Below are 19,058 nucleotides of genomic sequence, written 5' to 3'. Positions count from 1 at the left end.
ATTTGTCTGTTATTAATGTTCATATCTTGATTTACTGACATAATAGTGAAATAAAAACCCCTGGATCATGTAGAGAAGGTTAATATGAACAATTAAGACCAAAATGAGTCTGACAGCAGCAGTTACAGAGAGAGGACACAGTTTTTAGACAGAACAGAGAGTCGATGGAGCAGGAAGTGCGCACATGATCACTTCCTGTTTTGAACACGGCGGCTAACAGGTTAGCTATGTCCATTTATATATGATTAGTGCCCATATCACTCTGTTTTCTAACGTGTTGTAATGTTGTTTTGTCATCTCAAACATACCTTTTCTCAAACTGAAAAAATAAAAACACTCTGTTCCACCTTGTGATGTCATCATGTGGTGATACAGGAAGTGCTCCACTGTGTTTTTAAACTCCATACACCTTCATTTCTAGAATCATTTGGGTCATTTCAGCTCTGGAATGGCCAATATTCTACTGAATTAAAGGTAAAAGGAGGAGGAGTTAACTTGAAAACTACCACTTGATGACATCACAAGGTGGAACAGAGTGTTTTGAGCTTTGGAGATGTAACAGACTAATAATAAAGTGTTAGTCAAACATGTGTGAATGAAACAAAACACAACTCCAGGTCTGTTTTTGAGGAGGGAACAGCATTAGAACATGGTTTAAATGGAATTTGACTGAGCGCAGTGTCGCCTCTCTACAGATCTACCCTGTGACTTGGTCTGGTGGCACTACCTGCTTGTCAGAAAAGTTTAATGCAACGCTGTAGACACGTCAGACTGTAAATACAGGCTGACAGGTGGAAGGAAAAATGAACAACTATTTCCAGCCTCAAAGTCACATTTTTATAAAGCGTTTTTCCACCTTCAGAACACTCAAAGTTCTTTACATCATGGAACATTCAACATTCAGAGTAACACACACACTGGGGGAGAGGGGGGTTAAGTCCAAGGACACAACAACAGCATTCACCTGAGAGCAGTGGACAAACACTCTACCAACTGAGCCACTGTTGTCCCCAAATATGTTTGTACCAGGTATAGAGTCAGGTGTACAGTTGGGTGTGTGGTCAGGTGTAGGGTCAGGTGTAGGGTCAGGTGTGTGGTCAGGTGTATGGTCAGGTGTAGGGTCAGGTGTGTGGTCAGGTGTATGGTCAGGTGTAGGGTCAGATGTACGATCAGGTGTAGCTTCAGGTGAATGGTCAGGTGTAGGGTCACATGTAGGGTCAGGTGTGTGGTCTGGTGTGTGGTCAGGTGTAGGGTCAGGTGTATGGTCAGGTGTACGGTCAGGTGTAGCTTCAGGTGAATGGTCAGGTGTAGGGTCACATGTAGGGTCAGGTGTGTGGTCTGGTGTGTGGTCAGGTGTAGGGTCAGGTGTGTGGTCTGGTGTGTGGTCAGGTGTAGGGTCAGGTGTATGGTCAGGTGTGTGGTCTGGTGCGTGGTCAGGTGTAGGGTCAGGTGTATGGTCAGGTGTAGGGTCAGGTGTATGGTCAGTTGTAGGGTCAGGTGTATGGTCAGGTGTATGGTCAGGTGTAGGGTCAGGTGTAGGGTCAGGTGTAGGATCAGGTGTATGGTCAGGTGTATGGTCAGGTGTAGGGTCAGGTGTAGGGTTAGGTGTAGGGTCAGGTGTAGGGTCAGGTGTATGGTCAGGTGTATGGTCAGGTTTAGGGTCAGGTGTATGCTACTGTACTGCAGATAGGCTGCAGTAGGAGATAACTAGCTGGGGGAAGTATGGCAACCTGAGCACTATCCTCTGCTTTGTCCTATTTTCTCATCAGCAATGCTATTCACATGTTGTCCCCTGTCCCACTCCCCCTGTGGAGTGTAACTCTTTCAGATGCCCCGATGACAGCTGGACCCTCTCCTCCTCCCCGCCTGGCCCTCCTCAACCTGCCTCCCTCTCCTCCTCGCCTGGCTCTCATCCTCCTCGCCCGGCTCTCCTCCTCCTCGCCTGGTCTTCCTCCTCCTCGCCTGGCCCTCCTCCGCCCCCCTCCCTCCTCCTCGCCTGGACGATTTTTCTTGTTTTGTCTGATTTTTTCTGTTGTTTTATTTTTGTGTGTATATCACGGTGGCTGAGTGGCAACACTCATGCCTCACAGCAAGAAGGTTTGGTTTGATCCCCGGGTCACCCAGGCCTTTCTGTGTTGGGTTTTGCATGTTTCTCCCCGTGTCTGGATGGGTTTCGTCCGGGTACTCCGGTTTCCCCCATCAACCAAAACATGAACGCCCTTTGAGACAACTGTTGTTGTGATTTTGGGCGTTACAAAAATAAAATGAATTGAATTGAATTGCTCAGGTGCATGGTCAGGTGTAGGCTCAGGTGTAGGGTCAGGTGTAGGGTCAGGTATGGTCACGTATATAGTCAAGTACAGGGTCAGATGTATAAAAATACCATTTTGGTCAGAACAAAGACTTTTTCAAAATACACTAGTTAACCTTTCCTGAGACAGAACTTCCTCAAAGCCCTGAGCAGCAGGAGCCCTAATTAAGTCCGAGGTATGTTAATGCAAGTGCGGTTCTGACACTTTGAAAGATCACTGTCTACATCACTTTAAAAAAAAAAAAAGTTTTTCTGCTGAATAAAACTCTGTGACTATTTCATGAATATTTCAGTTTTGGAAGATAACAGAGTGGTCAGTGTCATTAACAAAGTTAAGCTTGTTGTTTCCTCATCACAAACAGACCTGGAGTTGTGTTTTGTTTCATTCACACATGTTTAACACATACAAACCTGCATATTTACTGAGTTCTTCTCTCAAACTGAAAACACTCTGTTCCAACTTGTGATGTCATCATGTGGTAACACAGGAAGTGTTCCACTGTGTTTTTAAACTCCACACACCTTCATTTCTAGAATCATTTGGATCATTTCAGCCCTGGAGTTGCCAATTTGTACTCAACTAAAGGTAAAGGGAGCTATTAATTTGAAAACTACCACTTGATGACATCACAAGGTGGAACAGAGCATTTTGAGCTTTGGAGATGTAGACAGAATAAATATAAAGTGCTACTCAAACATGCGTGGATGACATCTAAAACCTCTTCAGACACATTTTAGATTGGTGAACATTTTTATAACATGGGAGAAAAATACAAAAACTACCAAAAAAAAAACAAAAAAAAAGTATATTTGCATGAGACTCCCTCCTTCCCTCACTCTAGTCACCTGGATTTGAACTTCTGTTACAGTCCTGAAATATCCCTTAAAATTCATTTAGATACGTTAAATGACATTACTGCTTATTTTAAAATGTCTACAGTAACATAGTGTTTTGTTTTTGTTTTTTGTGGTAGCAAACACACATGACCGTTCACACAGACAGTGGCTCCCTCTTTTCTTCATCACTCGAGGAAAAAACTAAAACTAAAACACAACTCTGCCCACATCAGTCCATCTTTCCCACAATCAGGGAATAATTTAGCTCCATAAAATGCTTTTTTGTGGAAGAAAAATAGATGCCACAAAACTCTGTGCAGTGTATGTCTTTGTTCCGTCCACCAGAGGGCGACAGAGAGTCCACTTTTACAGCACAGTAACGCGCACGGCTCACGCGCATATGGTCCACACTGTTCATCTGATGCTTTAAAACAATGTGCCATGTATTTAAAGCTATGATTTAAACCATATTCTACATCCTGGTGTTTGCCCTATTACGCATGCGCAGTGTTGGGAAATAATACGCGCCTATCCTGAATACTCATTTTGACTGTTTTCCAGGTACAGTTACTCTTTGATTTCAGACTGCAGTTACTTTTCTAAACTCAAATGAGCACTTGGCTGTATTTCATGTTATTGTGCCTTTGAACTGCGCAGTTTTAGTGAGAAAAATAGAAAATGCGGCTGATTTTCTTTCTCTAATTCAACTTAAATTGATACAAAACAAACAGAGCAACGAAAATAAAGCTGTTTGTAATCCTTTGTCATGTATTTTTTCACTATAATATAATACAACTCGGTGTACAATACGTCACAAAACGCGTCCTAATCCAGGTGTCCATGTATTCACTAAAAACCATTCACTGCGCATGCGTCCGCCTCCGGTCATTATCCCCATTCAACCGGTCTGACAGGTCTCTTCTCTTCCCCTGTTTAAACTTAAACAGTCTTAACTGTAACCTCCCCCTCTCCAAAGTGTTTACGCACGACTTTACGCATTCCTTTGTCTGTGCTTGTCCGCACGGGGATAATCGTTAAACCAGCGAGTACAGCATTCGCACAGCATTTGTTTACGTTTTCCTTTGTAATTAGAAGACACAAACAGGAGCCCTACTGATGTGTCTTTCACTCAGAACCCGCAGACCTTGTGCCAAATTGTGCCAAATGCGTAGGCGCGTTTGGCACAATCTGGGGCTGTCCTTAAAATGCCGAGAATATTCTATGAAAAAGCAAGTTGGAACAAGTCACGCTGCGCTCCAAGAAACGAGCCTCCTGATTGGCTGAAGCGCCTGTCAGTCACGTAGGGCTCGGGACGCACCTTTCCAGCTCATCTGTGACAGGACGCCTCCAGGTTTCGATGCGTATCCAGAGCGTTTGGGGCGGCTGCAGCTGCCCGTGTTCGCTCTGATAAAACTCATTTCTGTGCCTTTTTACAGATTGTACGTTTGGACCAAACGACAGCGATGGGGACGTGGATATTTCCGTTGACTTTTGCGTGTTTGGGTGAGTGTCTCGTTTGAATTTCTACCTTTACGCACCGAGGCCCCGTGCGTGCCACACCTGTCCGCGCGCCTCGGCACACAGAGGCCGCGGGCGTCTCCTCAGCACAGCCTGTACCATCTGTTTTACCATCTTTATCCACATTTACTTTATATTTTTGACTTTTTCAAATCATTAGCAGTTGTTTGAGTTGAAGTTTTGCTGATGCACCCGATTTTTCGCTCGTTTTAAGTGTTTTTTGGCTTATATCCGCTTTTTTTACGCGTAAATTCTGCTTCTACTTCACATTTTTAGAATAACACGAGAGTGAAAAGACACGAGATCATGTAAATTTATGAAGATTGATAGAATTAACTGCAGAGGAAAACACTTCTACAGGCGGCTGTGAGCGGTTTGGGTGGGGCCGGGAGGGGTTAGTGGGTCAATGAGGTGAAGTGATGCGACTCTCGGCTCTTTCATGGGATCCGAAAGTTTTGGCTCTTTTTATTTATGTGTTTGTTTAGTACTGGTTTAGTCCTGGTTTAGACCTGGTTTAATCCTGGTTCAGTCTATGTTTAATCCTCGTTTAATCCTGGTTTAGTCCTGGTTTAGCCCTGGTTTAGTCTTGGTTTAGTCCTGGTTTAAACCCGGTTTAGTCCTGTTTTAGACCTAGTTTAATCCTGGTTTAGCCCTGGTCTAGACCTGGTTTAATCTGGGTTCAGTCCTGGTTTAATCCTCGTTTAGTCCTAGTTTTGTCTTGGTTTAGTCCTGCTTTAGTCCTACTATAGTCCGTGTTTAGTTCTGGTTCAGTTCTGTTTTAGTCCAGTGTTAATCCTGGTTTTGTCCTAGTTTAGTCCAGGTTTAGTCCCAGTTTAGTCCTGGTTTAGTTAATGTTTATTTCTGGTTTAGTCCAGGTTTAGTCCTGGTTTAGTGCTGACTCTGGGCACCAGCAGGTGGCCGGTTCCTGAAGTCCTCAGAGTGTGAGATGGTTCATAATCATATTATTAACCATAAACCAGTTCCTCACATCTGTCGCTGACGTTTACACAGAAAACTCCACCTGAGGATCTGACACAGCTCAGGTTAAAGAGGAAGTGTGGATTTCTGTATGTTTGTCCCATGTTCTAACACTGTTCTTCATCAAAAACACGTCTCAAAACAATAAAAGGAAACATGGAGATCTAAATATTTGATGTGTTACAGTAAACACCTCCTCTTTAATACCTCCTCTTTCACACCTCCTCTTTCACACCTCCTCTTTAATACCTCCTCTTTCATACCTCCTCTTTAACACCTCCTTTTTAACACCTCCTCTTTAATACCTCCTCTTTAACACTCCTCTTTAACACCTCCTCTTTAACACCTCCTCTTAATACCCCCCCTTAACACCTCCTCTTTATTACCTCCTCTTTAACACCTCTTTAATACCCTCTCTTTAACACCTCCTCTTTAACACCTCTTTAATACCCTCTCTTTAACACCTCCTCTTTAACACCTCTTTAATACCTCCTCTTTAATACCTCCTCTTTAACACTCCTCTTAAATACCTCCTTTTTAACACCTCCTCTTTAATACCTCCTCTTTAACACCTCTTTAATACCTCCTCTTTAACACTCCTCTTTAATACCTCCTCTTTAATGCCTCCTCTTAATACCTCCTCTTTAACACCTCCTCTTTAATACCTCCTTTTTAACAACTCCTCTTTAATACCTCTTTAACACCTGTTTAATACCTCCTCTTTAACACCTCCTCTTTAATACCCTCTCTTTAACACCTCTTTAATACCTCCTCTTTAACACCTCTTTAATACCCTCTCTTTAACACATCCTCTTTAACACCTCCTCTTTAATACCTCCTCTTTAACACCTCCTCTTTAAAACGCTCTCTTTAACACCTCCTCTTTAACACCTCCTCTTTAACACCTCCTCTTTAATACCTCCTCTTTAATACCTCCTCTTTAACACCTCCTCTTTAATACCCCCTCTTTAACACCTCCTCTTAATACCCCCCCTTAACACCTCCTCTTTATTACCTCCTCTTTAACACCTCTTTAATACCCTCTCTTTAACACCTCCTCTTTAACACCTCTTTAATACCCTCTCTTTAACACCTCCTCTTTAACACCTCTTTAATACCTCCTCTTTAATACCTCCTCTTTAACACTCCTCTTAAATACCTCCTTTTTAACACCTCCTCTTTAATACCTCCTCTTTAACACCTCTTTAATACCTCCTCTTTAACACTCCTCTTTAATACCTCCTCTTTAATGCCTCCTCTTAATACCTCCTCTTTAACACCTCCTCTTTAATACCTCCTTTTTAACAACTCCTCTTTAATACCTCTTTAACACCTGTTTAATACCTCCTCTTTAACACCTCCTCTTTAATACCCTCTCTTTAACACCTCTTTAATACCTCCTCTTTAACACCTCTTTAATACCCTCTCTTTAACACATCCTCTTTAACACCTCCTCTTTAATACCTCCTCTTTAACACCTCCTCTTTAAAACGCTCTCTTTAACACCTCCTCTTTAACACCTCCTCTTTAACACCTCCTCTTTAATACCTCCTCTTTAATACCTCCTCTTTAACACCTCCTCTTTAATACCCTCTTTAATACCTCCTCTTTAACACCTCCTCTTAAATACCTCCTCTTTAACACCTCTTTAACACCTCCTCTTCAATACCCTCTCCTTAACACCTCCTCTTTAACACCTCATCTTTAACACCTCTTTAATACCTCCTCTTTAACACGTCCTCTTTAATACTTCCTCTTTAATACCTCCTCTTTAGCACCTCCTCTTTAATACCTCCTCTTTAACACCTCCTCTTTAATACCTCCTCTTTAACACCTCCTCTTTAATACCTCCTCTTTAACACCTCTTTCATACCTCCTCTTTAACACTTCCTCTTTAATACCTCCTCTTTAACACCTCCTCTTTAATACCTCTTTAACACCTCCTCTTTAATACCCTCTCTTTAACACCTCCTCTTTAACACCTCTTCTTTAATACCTCCTCTTTAATACCCTCTCTTTAACACCTCCTCTTTAATACCCTTCTATTTAACACCTCCTCTTTAAAACCTCTTTAACACCTCCTCTTTTATACCTCCTCTTTAACACCTCTTTAATACCCTCTCTTTAATACCTTCTCTTTAACACCTCCTCTTTAATACCCTCTCTTTAACACTCCTCTTTAACACCCTCTATTTAACACCTCCTCTTTAACACCTCCTCTCTAACACCCTCTCTTTAACACCTCCTCTTTAACATCTCTTTAATACCTCCTCTTTAACACCTCCTCTTGAATACCCTCTCTTTAACACTCCTCTTTAACACCTCCTCTTTAATACCCTCTATTTAACACCTCCTCCTTAACACCTCCTCTTTAACACCTCCTCTTTAATACTCTCTCTTTAATACTTCCTCTTTAACACCTCCTCTTTAAAACCTCTTTAACACCTCCTCTTTAATACCCTCTCTTTAACACCTCCTCTTTAATACCCTCTCTTTAATACTTCCTCTTTAACACCTCCTCTTTAATACCCTCTCTAACACCTCCTCTTTAATACCCTCTCTTTAATACTTCCTCTTTAACACCTCCTCTTTAATACCCTCTCTTTAACACCTCTTCTTTAACATGTTCTGCTCTTCCTCAGCTCTCGTCTCGGGGGTTCGCTGCATCACTGTGGTCATCCCTCAGGTTAAGTATGAGTTCGCTCGTGGAGACAACATCACTCTTCCCTGCACTTTTCAGTCTAAAATCACCAACCCCAGCCTCATCATCGTCACCTGGACCGCCGAGGGGGTCAACGGAGCAGACGATGTGAGTAACGACACAGGCCTGTCACGATATTCACCACATCGACTTCTCTTTAAATACCTGAGCGATGGGACGTTTATATTTGAGGGTCAGTATTGGAATTTCCCTGGCGCTGGTTCTACTGTCGCCATGACAATGGGAGCACGGGCAGAGAACGCACACAGGAGCGTAGAGAAGCTTTTGTTCTAGAGAAGTTTTGTTCTTTGTTTCGGGAAGTAAACAGACAAAAGATGGGGCCTTTGTGACGGTGACCGGACTTTCTTCCTCATGTTTGGGCTCCATCTTCCTCACAATTGAGCTCTTTCTTCCTCATGATTGGGCTCTTTCTTTCTCACGTTTTGGCTTCATCTTCCTCACGATTGAGCTTTTTCTTCCTCATGTTTGGGCTCTTTTTTCCTCATGTTTTTCTCTTTCTTCCTCATGTTTGGGCTTTTTCTTCCTCACGTTTGGGCTCTTTCTTCCTCACGTTTGAGCTTCTTTTTCCTCACATTTGGGCTCTTTCTTCCTCACGATTGGGCTCCATCTTCCTCAAAATTTGGGCTCCTTCTTCCTCATGTTTGAACACCATCTTCCTCACGATTGGGCTCCATCTTCCTTAGGTTTGGGCTCTTTCTTCCTCATGTTTGGGCTCTTTTTTCCTCACGTTTTGGCTCTTTCTTCTTCACGTTTGGACTTTTTCTTCATCACGTTTGGGCTCCATCTTCGTCACGTTTAGGCTCTTTTTTCACGTTTTGGCTCTTTCTTCTTCACGTTTGGACTTTTTCTTCCTCGCGTTTGGGCTCCATCTTCCTCAAAGTTTGAGCTCCATCTTCCTCAAAGTTTGGGCTCTTTCTTCCTCACTTTTGAGCACCATCTTCCTCACTTTTGAGCACCATCTTCCTCACTTTTGAGCTTTTTCTTCCTCATGTTTGAGCTCTTTCTTCCTCACATTTGAGCTCTTTCTTCCTCACGTTTGAGCTCTTTCTTCCTCAAGTTTGAGCTCTTTCTTCCTCACGTTTGAGCAACTTCTTCCTCACATTTGGGCTCTTCCTCCGCTCGCTCATTTGTGCATGATCGATCACTTCCTGCATTTGAACCTTTGCATTCACACTGCACTGGACCAGACCTCTTTTCAGATCGAGACCACCATTTTTCCCAAACACGGCCTCGTTGTTTGGTCCAGACCACGGTCCTCGGAGCATTCACACCAGGACTTTGGACCAAACCAAAGAGTAAAGTCCAAAAGTGTGAAAGGACCATAAGTGGTACAAAAACATGTTCCAGTAAAAAGACATGATATTTTGTTCTTCACAGACGATATTGCTCCAACTTTTTTGATTCAAGTGCGACATATTGTGCAAACCCAATGAGGAGCTCCACTGTACACAGGACATAAGTGTCTCGTGTTGTTGTCCCGTAGGTGGTGATACTGACCCATTACTCACTCAACGGCAGGACGGACTACATTGCTGCTTACGAGAACCGCGCGAAACTGGACGTGGACATTCAAACTGGAAAGGTCAACCTCAAGCTCTTCTCCATCTCTCTAGACGATAACAGGCGTTTTGTTTGCCGACTGCAAATACCCGGAGATGGTGAAGGAACGCCGGCCGACACGGTGGAACTGGTGGTTCTGGGTAAGACTCACGGCTCTTTGATGATGTACACGTAAACCTTGAAACTGACACAAAAACCCAAGAGCAGATTTAAACCACAAAAACTATTCTAAATTTACAATATTGTTCAAAATCATTAGCTGCAGGAAATAAACAGTAGAATGACACACTTTAGTCATTAGTTTGTGTCTGTAATGAGTCAGAAAAGTTATTTATTCAACTTTTGACGGCTTAAATCTGATTGTATAGTCAAAAAATAACCCAACATTTGCATGCTGACGACTGTGGTAAATGTTTATCGTAGTTTTAAATCAGTGAAGTGGCAGTAGAAGAAGAAAAGTACAAAAATACAGGAAGTAGCTCTGAGTTCTAAAATGGCCGCTGAAAATTCTATTCAAAATGACAAAAAGACCAGTGTGGCAGTTTAAAGCTTGATTTAGCAAAACAAAGGTGACAAGTTTTGGCTCTTTTTTTTACGTTAAGGTTTCTAGGTAGCAGCTATAGCCTGTCCTCCACCAGAAAAGTTGCGTAGTGCAGCTTTAAATCTTTGTTCTTGATAGTTAAAGGGGCCATATTACGCCATTTTCTGACCTCTGTTCTAATGTAAATTTTCATTTAACAAAACAACAGCGATGTCATGTATTTTTATTAGTCTAATCATAACATTTGTGCATTTTAGATGAGTTTTGGCACTTGTTAACGTTATGGTTGCTAGGGGTAACAGCGGCGACCTGCCCTCCATTGGAAAAGCTACATAGTGTACCTTTAAGCCTTTGTACATGATAATTAAAGGGCCCATATTACACTATTTTCTGGTCTCTGTTCTAATGTTTCCTCGTCACAAACAGACCTGGAGTTGTGTTTTTTTGTTTCATTCACACATGTTTAACTCACAAACTGCAGATTTAGGCTGAGTTCTTCTCTCAAACTGAAAACGCTCTGTTCCACCTTGTAATGTCATCATGTGGTGATACAGGAAGTGCTCCACTGTGTTTTTAAACTCCACACACCTTCATTTCTAGAATCATTTGGATAATTTCAGCCACAGGAATTGCCAATCTCTAAAAAGTAAAAAGTAGCTATCAACTTGAAAACCACTACCACTTGATGACATCACAAGGTGGAACAGCGCATTTTGAGATTTGGAGATGTAACAGACTAATAATAAAGGGTGTGAATGAAATAAAACACAACTCCAGGTCTGTTTTTGAGGGCATAACAGCATTAGAACATGGTTTAAAGTTCACAAGAGTCCATTTTGTGTAATATAGCACCTTTTGCAGATTGGTCTCATGTTAGAATGTATTGATATAAACTATTAATTACTAAAAAATAAAAAAATAAATAAAACCTATACCTGCTCTAACCTCGATGAGCTTCATTCGGACCTTATAGTCTGTAGTTATGTGATTTCTGGTGATTTCTGAACATCTTTTCCAGATTTTTTTAAAACACAGGAAACTCAAATTAATGCTCTGTACTTCTTTTTTTAATAGAGATACAGATAAAAAAGGAAGGATGGTTTGGTTTTGAAGAATTTACACTTGTGGAAGAATTTACCCACAACAAAGATTACATTTAAAGTCATTTCACATTTTTGTCTTGCATAAAAGTACAAAAATGATGTCTTTGCTGGTTCAATTTTGAATCCTGGTGCAAACCCAGTAGTGTCTTCAGATAAACGCTCTGACCTCTGTTGTTCTCGTCCTCAGTGGCTCCGTCTCCTCCCATCTGTAAGGTAGAGGGCAGAGCTGAGTACGGCCAGAACATAAACCTGACCTGTCGCTCCGAGGAGGGCTCCCCACCCCCCACCTACAAATGGGAGAACAGGAACGTCAACAACGTCCCGCGCATGAACGAGCCACGGACCACAGACAGTGAGTATAGGGTCCAGAGGGGCAAAGGAAACAGGGAAAAGTAGTGAAGTACTGAAGTAAAAATGTTGGGTATCTCTACTTTAGTTGAGTAGATTTGAAAGGAGATGTTTTTACTTTTGCTTCACTACATTTAAGAGAAGTATCTGTACTTTCTACTACAGCTTTTTAACAACAACTGAAAAGTAAAAGTATTTTTCATTGTTGTTTGAGAAAAGACCCAGGACAAAAGGGACTGTGTCTCTCAGATGGACTGGGAACCACTCAGGGTTCCACCAGAGGAGCTGGAGGAAGAGTCCTAAAACAGGACTAAACCAGGGCTAAACCAGGACTAAACCAGGACTAAACCAGAGCTAAAACAGGACTAATCCAGGACTAAACCAGGGCTAAACCAGAGCTAAAACAGGACTAAAGCAGGACTAAACCAGGACTAAACCAGAGCTAAACCTTGACTGAACCAGGACTAAACCATAACTAAACTAGAACTAAACCAGGATTAAACCTGGACTAAACCATGACTAAACCAGAGCTAAACCTGCACTAAACAAGGACTAAACCAGGACTAAACAAGGACTAAACCAGGAATAACCCAGGACTAACCCAGGACTAAACCTGCACTAAACCAGGACTAAACCAGAACTAAACCATGTCTAAAGCAGAACTAAACCAGGACTAAACTAGAACTAAACCAGGACTGAGCCACGACTAAACCAGGACTGAACCTCGACTAAACCAGGACTAAACTAGAAGTAAACCAGGACTAAACCCAGGACTGAAACCAGGACCAAACCAGGACTAAACCAGGACTACACATGGGGGATCATCCTTTGAGTTTGCCTCTCTTTTAAAGTTAATTTTACGATGATTATTTACGTTTTGATTTGTTGAATTGTGATTTCTGTGTCTTTCTCAATGTGTAATTGACTCTTTGTTCGAGTTCAGACACTGGAGATCGTGCTTTGTCTCATCGTGTTCTGTGTTTTTCAGAGGGAGGAATCCTGTCCCTGTACAACATTTCCAAAGACACCTCTGGATTCTACATCTGCACCTCCACCAACAAGATCCGCTCCGCCTCCTGCAACCTCACGCTCGCCGTCATGCCACGTAAGGATCTCGAGACGCCGTTACACAACACGACCACGTTATAGTTGTTCCCTTCTCATTTAGTTGTTTTTAGAGTGCATGTTTAAGTCATTTTTATATTTTATTGCTCCAACCTACCCCTGTTTTCACCTCCACCGACAAGTCCCGGTCCTAAAGATGGGAGATTGGGAGATTGGGGAGATGGGAAGATTGCAAGGGAGGTAAGGGGATAATAATAAATGAACTATAAATGCTAATGTTTGTGCTTCAGGAGCTTCTGGTCCATGTTCTAAACCTGCGGCTCGTTCGTGACAGTTTGGCTCGTTCACGTCGCTCACAGGCTCGTTCATGTCGTACCATGTGACCGCTCGAACCAATCAGAGCTTGAGCTTAGTTAGAGTGACATAGAGCATAACCGAAGTCTGAAAATATGTAAAAATCACCACAAATCTGGACCTTTGTGGAAGTTGTAGATGCCCTGTCAGCCAAACACGAGCAGTTTTTGGTTAAATTTCGATAAATCGCTTCTGGGCAGGAGGGATTTTTTCGTTGTAGTACCAATGAGTGGCCACTAGTCCAACTCGAGGCAGCTCTAAACAGCAGGACCTTCCAGTTATTTTAACAGATCTGTTATTTGTGCTTACTTCGTTCTCCAGTTTTATTTTTCTTAATCGGTGATACATGTGGGATTCTGCAGCGTCACGTAGTTTTATTGGCACAAATGAAACAAAAAATCGGACCGATATAATAATGTAAAATTTAGTTGAGTTTTTAACCATGTTGTATTGTGTCTCCTCATAAAATATTTACTTGGAGTTGTATTTTGCTTCCTTCACTCTGGTTTCATTAGTCCATTTATCGTCTTCTCTGAGCGCTTAAATATGCTCGATTTGCATTTTGCCTGGATTGTGTCGTCATAGGTAAAAATCCGGACTTCTTCTGCAGTTTACAACAAACACATGCAGGGGGGCTTTATTGGTAAATGTCTTATATTACACAAAAGTGACTCTCGTGAGCTTTAAGACGTGTTTAAATGTTGTTACCTCCTCAAAAACAGACCTGGAGTTGTAGTAAAAGCCAAAGATAAATCTGTTACTAGACAAAATGTTTTGTTTTCATGATCGATGCTGATTGTTTACAAACCAGAGCAACTGATGAGCGATTTTTGGGTCGATACGTAGGGACGATTTTGGACATTTTCTCCATAAATCTACAGGGGCAGTGGTCAATGCTCTTCCTGATTAAAAGTACTTGGTACTAACAGTGCGCCTCCTTGTGGGTTAACAGCGTCGATGTTGGGCTCTGTGGGGCAGACGGCTGGGATCATTGCCGGAGTGGTGGCCGCCCTCTTGATCATCATCATCATCGTCTACTGCTGCTGCTGCAAGAAGAAGGACAAGGACGAGGAGTACACCATGGGGTAAGTAGACGCAGGTCCTCCACACACACTGGGGTAAGTACACACAGATGCTCCACACACACTGGAGTAAGTACACACAGATCCTCCACACACACTGGAGTAAGTACACAAGATACTCCACACACACTGGAGTAAGTACACGCAGATCCTCCACACACACTGGAGTAAGTACACACAGATCCTCCACACACACTGGAGTAAGTACACAAGATACTCCACACACACTGGAGTAAGTACACGCAGGTCCTCCACACACACTGGAGTAAGTACACACAGATCCTCCACACACACTGAAGTACACACAGATCCTCCACACACACTGGAGTAAGTACACCCAGATCCTCCACACACACTGGAGTAAGTACACACAGATCCTCCAGACCCACAGTATCACAGTGATACCAGAGCTCTGTCCAGGGATGGAACGATAAAAATTAATATCGCTTATCGTGAGAAAAAGGCTTGACCGTAATCATTCATGGCTCTTTATATAATCGTGATAATCGCCAACAAAGATAATCGACTTCTCCTGATGATCTCCTGTATCACTGCTGTTTTCACTTATGACAAAGTACAAACTATAACAGATGTTTAAATATGGAACCTATTCATAAAATTAAAAGTGTAGTTATTCACACACAGAACATTTTTAAAGTGTCATCTGGTGATATAATCGTTAATCGTCGTTATTCTGGTCGGGATAATCGTCCCATATCTGGCTCTGACTCTGTTCATGTGTGACCAGGAGGGTGGAGGCGGAGGACTACCACGACAAAGAGCCCACTGAGAATGGCGAGCATCGTGCAGCTCGAGACGACGAGCGCAACGAGCGAGACACCAGGGAGCACCGCGACCACGACGACCGCCACAGCGACTATGACGACCCCCGTAGCGACTACGACGATCGCCGTAGCGACTACACTGAACGACGCAGCGACTACGATGACCACCGCAGTGACTATGACCGCCGGGATCGATATGACAATGACCGCAGAGACCGCCGTTATGATGATGACCGCAGAGACCGTCGCTATGACGATGACCGTCGCTATGACAGCCGAGACCGTCGCTATGATGATGAGGAGTACGACGACAGACCCGCGCCTCCTGCAAACAAACCTCCGAGACGAGACTACGACGACTAAAGCCACCTACAGGTAACTCTGTGTAAGACTGTAGTCATTTAACTCCAGCCAAATCTGTGATTGCGCCTCAAAGAAACTAAAGATGTCCCACTGCAGACGGAGGTCACGACGGCTCTGAGCCACCACACGACAGAGGAGCCGCTCGGACTCACTGTACATACAGGCGTGTGGATCAGGTGACTGTGGCCTCCAGGACGCCACGTGACCCTGATACTACAAAGCCTCAATGTTTGATTCATGTTTGATTCATGTTTGATTCATGTTTGATTCATTGTTCACTTGTTTTTTTGTTTTCATTATGTTGTTAACCAGGAGGATTGATAGACTGTACATATAAATGGGCACAGCTAATGCGCTCACCGCCGCGTTTCAGGGAGATGAACGGGCACTTCAGCTCCATCGACTCACTTTAATCTCAATTCACTTTACATGGAAAAATGGTCACCCCTCTCTCTGTACCTGCTACTGTCAGACTCATCATTTTGGTCTTAAATGTTCATATTAACCATCTACATGATCCTGGGGTTTTTATTTCATTATTTTGAAATATGTTTTCCATGATTAGCGACAGGTTTGATTGACGTCGTTGCTAAGCGCATAAGGGGCGTGACCTTCAACAGCCTCGCTCCTGATTGGCTCTTTCATTTGGACTGAACGCTGTGGTGACGTCACACTCAGTCTGTGACCTGCCATTATAATAAAAGATCTTTTTAAGGAACATCATGGAACAAAATTAAATGTGTCGTAATGAAATGTGGTGAAATTTACTTTTATCGTTGTTTTATACGTAAAAACATGTGCGACTCTTCTGCCGTGTACAGGACTGTCCCAGTGTTTTGTCTGGCTGTATAAACATGTTAGCTTCAAATGTAAATCTGCAGGTTCATATTTTGTGATATTTTTGTTATTTTTGGGGCTTTGGGGCTGGATGATGTCATGATGTTGTAAATAGCTTGATGGAAAGCACCTGGATTTCTGTTCCTTTTTACACTGTTACAGAAACAGATGTTACCACTGATAAAACTGAATAAAACTAAGCTCTTTGTCATTTAAAAAAAAGACTTTTAAAGAAATAAAGTTATATTTTATCACCCTGAAAATATAGAGAAGAGTTGCTTTTTGAATTTTGAACACTAGAGGGCAGCGTAACAAGAAAAAATAATCTCAATAGAAATGACTTTTAGATGTGCTCCTCTGTTTTATTACTCACTAATACTCAAGAGGACAGGAGACAAGGACGACAGGAGGATGACAAGAGATGAGGGCGACGGGAGACGATAAGAGACGAGGGCGACAGGAGATGACAAGAGACGAGGGCGACAGGAGAGGACAAGAGACAAGGACGACAGGAGAACTACAGGAGACGACAACAGATGAGGACGACAGGAGACAACAGGGATGACAGGAGACAACAGGGATGACAGGAGACAACAGGGACGACAGAAGACGAGGACAACAGGAGACAAGGACGACAGGAGATGACAGGAGACAAGGACGACAGGAGACAAGGACGACAGGAGACAAGGACAGAAGACGACAAGAGACAAGGACGACAGGAGATGATAAGAGACAAGGACGACAGGAGGACGACAAGAGACGAGGGCGACAGGAGACGACAATAGACGAGGACGACAGGAGACGAGGACAACAGGCGAAAAGGATGACAGGAGACAAGGACGACAGGAGATGACAGGAGACAAGGACAGGAGACAACAAGAGACAAGGAGATGACAGGAGAACTAAACATCAGGTCTCTTTCCTCCAAATCTCTTTTAATAAATGAACTAATTGGCGACCTTAATATTGATCTGTTAGCCCTAACTGAAACATGGCTTCAGGAAAATGATTATGTTAGACTAAACGAATCTACACCATCAAGTCACATGAACTTTCAGAGTGCCCGGAGCACAGGTCGAGGTGGTGGTGTGGCCGTCATCTCTCATTCTAGTCTAATTCTCAGCCCCAAACCCAACTATACTTACCTCTCCTTTGAAAGCCTCGCACTCTCCATTACGTGCCCCAATTGGAAAAACCAAAAAGCTGTTATATTTATAATAATTTATCGACCTCCTGGTCCATATGCCGACTTCCTGACAGAGTTTTCTGATTTCATCTCAAGTTTAGTCTTGAACTGGGAAAGGATTGTTATAGTCGGAGATTTCAACATTCATGTAGATAACGGCAGTGATTGCCTCAGTAATGCTTTTGGTGCACTCCTGGATGGGATCGGTTTCACCCAGAGTGTGAATAAGCCGACTCACTGTCACAATCACACTCTAGATCTCGTTCTAACCTATGGTATTGAGATTAATGATCTAATTGTCCTTCCTCAAAACCCTATACTCTCTGAACATTTCTTAATTACCTTTCAATTTATACTAAAAGACTATCCAGCCCCACAGAAAAAAACTATAATGAAAAGAACATTATCAGATAAATCGGTTACAGAGTTTAAAGAAATTATTGAGCCATTACTGAAAGATATGTCATGTGACAATGGCAATAATTTTAATCCAATTGTCACTGATCGATTGGTTGACAGAACAATGCTCACCTTAAAATCTGCTCTCGATGTTGTAGCTCCGCTAAAACAGAAAAGCATTAAACCAAGACCTCCGGCTCCATGGTACACGTTACAGCTCAGGACACTCAAACAACATGTAAGACGCACAGAGAAGCTTTGGCGCCGCTCGCGCTCTGAGCAGTCTCTGAAGGCATGGAAGCTCTGCCTGCTCACTTATAAGGCCGCTCTGCGGAAAGCCCGAACTAGATACTATTCAAATCTAATAGAAGTAAACAAAAATAACCCCAGATTTTTGTTCAGCACTGTAGCCAGGCTGACAAACTCCCACACTGCTAATGAGTCTCTTATCCCCTCGAACATTAGTTGTGATGACTTTCTTCACTTCTTTGATTACAAAATCACAACCATTAGAGACAAAATTAACAAAGCTACTCCAAAAATCAGCTCTGAGCAAATCCAGTCTGTAATGCCAATATCCCATATGGATCCTCTAATAATATTAGATAAATTTACTCCTGTTGATGAGGTGGAGATTACCTCAGTCATCATGTCGTCAAAACCATCAACCTGTTTGCTCGACCCTATTCCAATCAGACTCCTCAAAGAAGCCCTCCCCCTAATAATAGATTCCATCCATAACATATTAAATATGTCGTTAGAAAATGGCTACGTTCCTCAGTCCTTTAAGTATGCTGTGATTAAACCCCTTTTGAAAAAACCTAACCTAAATCCTGATGAATTAGTCAACTATAGACCTATCTCTAATCTTCCCTTCCTCTCAAAAATTCTAGAACGAGTGGTGGTGAAACAGCTCTGCCGCCACCTGCAGGACAATAATATATTTGAAAAATTTCAATCTGGATTCAGAGCTCACCACAGCACAGAGACTGCACTGCTTAAAGTAACAAATGATTTACTACTAGCTGCTGATAACGGGCTGGCTTCAGTCCTGGTCCTACTGGACCTC

The 19,058-nt window shown here is 42.6% G+C and overlaps 1 protein-coding gene across 1 annotated transcript; it reads left to right on the top strand.

The window, feature by feature from the left end:
- Positions 1-4,462: 4,462 nt before the first annotated feature.
- Positions 4,463-16,663, top strand: LOC117390719 (cell surface A33 antigen-like). The gene is made up of 7 exons (XM_033988523.2): positions 4,463-4,651; positions 8,287-8,453; positions 9,850-10,066; positions 11,758-11,922; positions 12,907-13,023; positions 14,290-14,422; positions 15,168-16,663. Exons 1-7 carry the CDS (start codon positions 4,612-4,614, stop codon positions 15,565-15,567), a joined length of 1,239 nt encoding a protein of 412 aa, XP_033844414.1. The 5' UTR covers positions 4,463-4,611; the 3' UTR covers positions 15,568-16,663.
- Positions 16,664-19,058: the final 2,395 nt, after the last annotated feature.

This window comes from Periophthalmus magnuspinnatus, chromosome 3, assembly GCF_009829125.3.
Source record: "Periophthalmus magnuspinnatus isolate fPerMag1 chromosome 3, fPerMag1.2.pri, whole genome shotgun sequence".
Lineage (NCBI taxonomy): Eukaryota > Metazoa > Chordata > Actinopteri > Gobiiformes > Gobiidae > Periophthalmus > Periophthalmus magnuspinnatus.
The sequence above is the reverse complement of the archived record's forward strand: the minus strand, read 5'-3'. Positions and strand labels throughout refer to the sequence as shown.